This window comes from Ammodytes marinus (genome assembly GCF_949987685.1).
Source record: "Ammodytes marinus genome assembly, chromosome: 15".
NCBI lineage: Eukaryota > Metazoa > Chordata > Actinopteri > Uranoscopiformes > Ammodytidae > Ammodytes > Ammodytes marinus.
In genome coordinates this window covers 18304549-18312194 of record NC_137219.1, presented here as the reverse complement: position 1 = coordinate 18312194, position 7646 = coordinate 18304549, and the positions used below count along the sequence as shown (strand labels likewise).

Below are 7646 nucleotides of genomic sequence, written 5' to 3'. Positions count from 1 at the left end.
AAATTATTTTGTAAAGGCGCCATTACAGAAATATTTTGATTATTTCATTATTATTATTATTATTATTATTATTATTATTATTATTATTATTATTATTATTATTGTTATTATTATTATTATTATTATTATTATTATTATTATTATTATTATTATTATTATTATTATTATTAGTAGTAGTAGTAGTAGTAGTAGTAGTATTAGTATTAGTATTATTATTGTTATTATTGTTATTGTTATTATCATTATCATTATCATTGTTGTATTACTATTGTGGGTATGATTATTATTATTAATAATAATATTAGTATCTATATTATTTAAATGGATATAAATTAGCAATGCTATTATGGTTACTTTTATAGCCTAAAACACGCTATAATGAGTGAGTATAGCCTTGATTCTAAAGGCTTGCCACCACAATCATGGAAAGTTTTCCAGCACATCTACAAATTACTGATTAAAATGTAGGCTATACCCTGAAAAAAAATCTATCGAATTGTTGAGTGGTTGATATAAAAGTTGTACCAGGGTCAGTGCTGCAGCAAAGTTCTGTTTCACGACAGCAGCGCAGCAACAGTGATATCAATCAGCCGCACACTGCAAAAAGTATCCGACTCAACAAGCCATTAGGTCCATTTCTGTGTCTCATATTTCTCCGCCCGTTCCACCTGCTGCTGCCCGTGTAGAAAGTAGCATGGAAGTTGTATAGAATGCAGTGATATTTTTTTTATTATCTCATAATATCTCTAATATGCGGCTGATGTCATGTGAGATGATATGTTTGAATAGATCACCAGCACTGAAAACACAAGTTGAATCTCATCCTCAGTTTTTTTTTTTCAAAGTTACATTGAAAAAAATTCATAAACAATGAGATAAAGAATAAATAAAGAATTAATAAACCCCCTCTTGGTAACTTTTTTTTCTTTCTGTTTTTTTGCACTGCATGGCTCTCTATCACGCACCTCAAAGACACAGCAAAAACTTGAAGCAACCTCTATCACACAACCTGCAGATCCCCTCAGCTTTGCACCACCCTGTCGCGAAATCCAATACGTCTCCCTTTCTCATGAATTCAGTATATCAGCATCTGTGTCCACCGCCGCCACCACCACCACCACCCCCACTTCATGCATCCATGTCCGGGAACGACCGTCAAATCACCTCTCCCTCCTGCTCAGAAATAACCATATTTTCTTTAACAAAAAACGAGAAGGTTATAGGAAAGAAAAAGCTTCATACCTGTGCAAAATAGCCGGTGCTTGTTGTTGGCAAGCCACACAGGAGCCCATTGTAGAAGCTTCGCCTTCTGCCTTCTGCAAAGGGCTCCAGACATCACGGCATTTATTTGAGCTCAAACTCTGTCACTGTTGACTTTAGCACAAAGCAAAGATTTCACTGCCCCGCTAGTTAAAAAAAAATGATTATTTTACAGAGATATCGATCAGTGTGCTATAAAAAAAATCAGCTTAGCATTATATGTCTAAAATGAATAGAACGAAATGTAATGTCTGTGTAAATTTACAGAGCCGCGGCGTTCCTATTCAAAGTTTACACTTGTGCAATTTGGTTTTTGCGTGTGTACTCTTCCTATATGTGGGCATAGCCTCCACTCCATTGTTTACTGGCTTTGTTTATTCGCAGATCACGCTGTTTAAAGTGCGATCTGTAAAGAGGGTCTGGAGAATAAACGCACACTTTAGGCCACTACGTGTTCGGGAGGCGAAGGGGGTTGTCATTGGGTTATAAGGGGAAGCACGAATGTCCCCCAACCAAAAAAACTGCCTGGCCTTGGATTTGAGCTCAGTAGAGAAGGAAAATGCAGGAAACTTGAGAGAGAAGCGGGGGGGTGGGGGGAGGACGATTCATTTGGGCGACAACATAGCCTATCTTATCTAACAAGATGGGAGGGTTCCACTACTTTAAAAATAGGGGAGCAGACAATGGAGCCCCAGATTGAGGGGAGAGAAGTTAGAGCATCACATTCAGGCGCCTCTGTTCCCAAATCAGCCCTCTTTACCAGCGACCATTCTCCTGCGCCACGGGACGCTGTTTTATGTGACAATGACACTCAATCTTATTCAATGATCTAAACTTCTTTTTTTGCCTTGTGTGTGTGTGTGTGTGTGTGTGTGTGTGTGTGTGTGTGTGTGTGTGTGTGTGTGTGTGTGTGTGTGTGTGTGTGTGTGTGTGTGTGTGTGTGTGTGTGTGTGTGTGTGTGTGTGTGTGTGTGTGTGTGTGTGTGTGTGTGTGTGTGTGTGTGTGTGTGTGTGTGTGTGTGTGTGTGTGTGTGTGTGTGTGTGTGTGTGTGTGTGTGTGTGTGTGTGTGTGTGTGTGTGTGTTGATGGGGAGATCAACCTTGGTGACTGGCAGACAGGAATGGCGTTTGAGTGACAGTGCTATATCATGATGTGTCTCACTGTGAGTTTGTGTGTGTGTGTGGGGGGGGGTTAAATTGTCGAATTTAATGGATGTATATTCATATTCGACCAACGCTTTCTACACATGGTTGCAGCGGTTGGATTTGAGATGGGAATTGTGCCGTGTGTGCATATTAGTGGTTCTACTTGATTTGATTGAATGCAGGCCGGGTGAACATTTCTGCAGAATAAACCAACAATTTAATTTCCAGCATATTTGGAGTATTTGAAATATTTGAAATGTGTAGTTTAGTTGGTGGTCCTCTTCATCGTTTCACTCCCAACATATTACAATAGGGTTGATGTGTTGTAGGCTACACACTCCCCCCCCCCCATTATAAATATTCAACATTGTGTTTGGGATAAAAAGAAATTGTGTTTTCGTGTGTGTGCATTTTATGTCTGACAAATTGATATCCCTGTGCACACTATTGTCGAGCAAAGCTATTTAATCCTTGCTAGAAACATGCGACTTATTATAATACATGCTGAGAAATTCACATCTCATTGAGAACATATTTTTGAATGAGAAAAACAATAGTTTTCGTCAAATGAATTGTGTGCACTAACAGTGGGTTTGTTCATGTTATCAAGTAGCCTAGGCTATGTCACTAACAGCCAAAGGTGCATAGTAAACAATGAATACTTAGTTCTATCTCTCTTTACAAATGTAACATTTAACGTGCTTTCAGTGTAAACTAATTTAAATGAATGTTTTCCCCTCATATTATTTTTTTTTGCCTCTACTGTTATGTTGTATTTAATTGTATTCATCTATATGAATTTAACCTATGTCCACTCTCAATAGGAACCCATTTGCTGTTAATAAAGTTGTATGGTGGAGACGCTTGTTGCCTCTACAGACTACTGTTGTGGAATAATAATAATAATAATAATAATAATAATAATAATAATAATAATAATAATAATAATAATAATAATAATAATAATAATAATAATAATAATAATAATAATAATAATAATAATAATAATAATAATAATAATAATAATAATAATAATAATAATAATAATAATAATGGTCAAACACTGTCATATTCAGAAAACAAAACCAATAACACTTTAATATAGATTCTGTTCTTGTCACTACAAGAATACACATATACAAGCCATAAATAGGAATTACACAAATGATTGAAGAAATCCTGCGAGGCATTTAAATTCATGTAGGAATCCGGTGATGTAGATGTATAGGCTATTTTACAGCAACTTGTTTGTCTTTGGGGTCCATTCTTGACGCCGACTTCTGAACAGATCTCGTCACATTATCATTACTTTTCATTAATATTATTATCATTATTATCATCATCAACATCCTCTCAAAATAATTAGGCTACGAACAAACTCGACAACTAAAACGGTGGGAAACGTCAAAAATATCCGAAATACATATTGTACACAAACTCTATATTTTTCTTTACAAATGTACAAATTGAAGGAAAGTCCACATCGGATGCAAGGGGTAAAAGAGTTTATGAGGAGTTCATGATTGGCCTGGAATAGACGCCTTGGTAGTAAGCGGCGTCAGGTATGGATGAAGGATCCAGGCCAGCTTTCCCTGCCATGGAGCCCATGGAAAGAGCCCCGGCCATAGGGGAGCCATAGCCGGAGTAGTGCATCACCTGCTCGTAAGTCTTAAGGTCCATTTTGTGATGCTGCTGCTCCGAGGACATGAGGTTATTTATGGAGAAGGGATGGTTGAAGGAGTAGTGGTGCTCCGGCTTCAGGTGCGCTTCGTGCGCGAGGACCGAGTGATGCTGAGCCATGAGGTGCTGCTGCTGCTGTTGTTGCTGCTGCTGCTGCTGCTGCTGGACCTGCGACACTGGCGAGGCGGCGGCGTGCTCCGGGCTCAGGGCCGGGCCGGCCTTCATGTCCGACATTGACCGTTTGTGGTCGTTGGTGGAAGAAGAGTTGGAGTGCGGGGACTCGTTGCCGTTGCAGCTCTCTGAACTGCTGTTGGAGGAGCCGCCGTCTCCAGACTTGCGGCCATCCTTCATGGGCTTTTTGATGTCGCACTTGAAGCGCTTCTGCCTTCTCAGGTAGCAGCCGTTCTCAAACATGTTCCCGGAGTCCGGGTGGAGAGTCCAAAAGGAGCCCTTCCCGGGTTTGTCTGGAGACCGGGGCACTTTGAGGAAACAGTCATTGAACGACAAAGAGTGGCGAATGGAGTTCTGCCAGCGCTGCTGGTTCTGTCGGTAAAAGGGGAACAGGTCCATTATCCACTGGTAGATCTCGGCCAGCGTCAGCATCTTGCTGGGAGACTGCTGGATGGCCATGGTGATGAGGGAGATGTAGGAATAGGGGGGCTTGGCGTGCGTGTAGCTCCTGCGGTAGGTCTTGGGGTCCCGGGACCTGTTGATGTTAGACTGTCCGTAGATGGGGCTCATTGCGTTCATGTTGGTGTAGGAGGTGAGGGCGTTCATAGAAGCGGGCTGCCCGGTCATGGGGCTCATGCTGGGGCTCAGGGCGGCGCTCATGGCCGTCATTCCCGGGCCCATGCCGGTCATGGCTCCGGTGCCCGGGGACATGCCGGTCATGGAGGGACTCATGCCCGTGTTGACGTATGACATGTTCATAGAGTTGGCCGTCATGTTGGCACCGCTGTTCATGCCGGACATGCTCATGTAGGTATTCATAGTGTTCATTCCCAGGCCGGTGTTCATGTTTCCAACAGAGGTGTAACACTGGAAGGTGTGTGGAAAAGGAGGCACAAATCAGTTTCACGGTACAAGCATTATTACATTGAGAAATTAAAGCAAATGTAGGCCTTAATACTAAACACTGGGATAGCCCATACGTTTTTCTTGAAGCCTTATAAAATCAGAATGATAGCATTAATTAAATTAAGATCAGGATAACTGTTACTTTAAATGCGCACTGGTTCTGGTAAGGGGACATTGACAGATAAATAGGCATTTGCTTTTGTCTTAAAAACACAGCTCTGTGCGTTCCACATTGCATTCAAAGCCATTGGCACGGCAAAGTAAATTAAGTGAAATAATCCGGCTAAAAATGTTTAATGACGACAAAGGATGTTGACACCTAATGTGACCGTGCTCGCACCACCAAATAGCGACCGCAGGCAGCACACATATTTGAATCAATCTCCCCAAAATCAAACAGGCTCGACTGTTTGTCGAGTGGAAACACGACATAAAATAATCTGCTTTGGTAAAGATACCTATAGATTTATGAAATTATAATCCGCGTGAAAAGTTTACCTCCCCCTTTACATGTCAAGCAACTTTGTTAGGATAGTGCGCTGCTGCGCGGAGATGGGGGAGGATTTGGAGGCGCCTCAAGTCAATATTTGATCACAAAGTTAATATTATCTCAGGGCTAATATTGAGTTGTATAAAAATGGGATCGGCTTTTAGGCGGGGGGAGAGGGAAAAAAAGATATATTTAAGGTACCCACCTCGGGCTCTCCGTAGTAGGCGCTCCAGTCGGTGTGTTCGTGTCCTTCCATTTTAACTGCTCCAAGCATCATGGAGGACTAATACAAAGCGTCTCCCAGCAGAGGAAAAGCCAAAAAGTCTCTCTCTAATAGCAGGTGACTGGGGACCAACTGGGTGTATTTTGAGGTCGGTCGGTGTGTGTCCCTTCGTCGAGGACTGGCGCATGTGTGTCTTATGGAGCCCGCAGCCGTGAGAGATGCGTCTGTCAGTGACTGGAGTTCAAATGACGCTCCGTGCTGCCTGTTAACGCTGTGATATAGCTCTGTGCGCCAGGCAAGCCTCCAATCCCTACTTCTACGCCTTGGGCCCTATTTGAATAATCTCCTCGCACCTAGGCGTGAGACTCCTCAAGCTCCCCCCACCCTCTACTCTCTCCCCCCTTCTCACCCCAATTGTACACCTGCGCTGACTGAAAGGAACATAGTTTCTATATGAAAAGCTTCATTATAAACTAATCTTATTGTATTTTGGCCGAGGCAGTGCGGGGGGCAAGAAAAGAGCCATAAAAGGCATGTTTTGGCTCTCTTCCTTGGTGTGCTTTTTCATTACGCACATCCTCCTCCGTGCGTGCTTATTTCACTTCAACTGAGTTGAAATCATAATCCATTTTTATTGCGTTGCATTCAAGGAATGTACAGCTATAAAGCTAAGCCTGAATATGTTAATTAATGTTTAAGAAACCACGCCAAAAACATGACCACTTCAAAACATATGATCAAGAATGAAATCCGCTTGAAAGACTATTTAAAAAATATAGAATAAATGCAACCATCCATTGATACTTGTGTCGCAGTAAATTGCCTGGGTTGTGTTGCAGTTTAAATCCAGGCAATTTAAAGTGTGAATGGGTCGGTTAGACACTGCCATGTTTATGCTTTGAAACCCTCATTTTAACCTGCTAGGTTAATGTAGGCCTGCATGTGTGCGGTGTACATGAGCACCGCTGGAGTCCTCTCAAATGATTTAAGCTCCTTTTGATGAACATGGGTTGATATTAGTGAAACCAAACGCCATTTCATCACTTTACCCCATCTGCTTAACAATGACGTTGTTATATGAATTAGTTTCTACATATTTGTCTCTATTAAAGTGTTTTAATAAGTCCACTCGTCACTGGAAAAAGGCTATTTGATCCGGCTATACTAACCTGGATGACTGAATAAGTGTTCCTAAATGTTTTAATTAGTGTTGAATATAGCTTCAGTGCGCCCTCTCTCGGTTAATGTCTCCAACTGGCTTCTCCGTCTGTGGCACCACGACACAGCCTTATTCTCTCAGATCAAACGTGTGTGAAACATTTTAGAATCGATGGCCACTTAGGCTACATTAACTATTTGTTTAGCAGTGGATATGTGCGTAATCATTTAACCCATAATAGACTGGGCTGCGGTGGATGCTGTCACATCCCAAACCTTCTTTACGCACTATTTTATTAGTGAATTGCTGAACGCAAGTAACAGGTCATGTAAATCACAATTATAATGAATTAATATTATTCAGAAGACGCAGCAATGTAGTCGATTGGTTAATTTGCTTGTAGTTGTTTTGAAGCCCTACACATAATAGAAGTGCACGATTTTTTTTCTTGTGCAGTTGCTGTGTCAGCCGGACAAGGCCGAGTGTGTTGAGGCCCTTTTTGTTGAATTATCGCAGCCTGTACAGTATTTGTATGACACAAACATCAAGGTGAGGCTGCAGTCCGGTGCCAGCCACGTGTCGGTAGTGGTACATCTATTTGACTCCATATTTA

The 7646-nt window shown here is 41.6% G+C and overlaps 1 protein-coding gene across 1 annotated transcript; it reads right to left on the bottom strand.

The window, feature by feature from the left end:
• Positions 1-3910: 3910 nt before the first annotated feature.
• foxa2 (forkhead box A2) lies at positions 3911-5928 on the bottom strand (the record flags this gene model as incomplete). Its single annotated transcript, XM_080042428.1, has 2 exons — positions 3911-5122; positions 5857-5928. The coding sequence occupies 2 exons, from the start codon at positions 5926-5928 to the stop codon at positions 3911-3913; spliced, it is 1284 nt and encodes a 427-aa protein (XP_079898554.1).
• Between the last annotated feature and the right edge of the window lie 1718 nt (positions 5929-7646).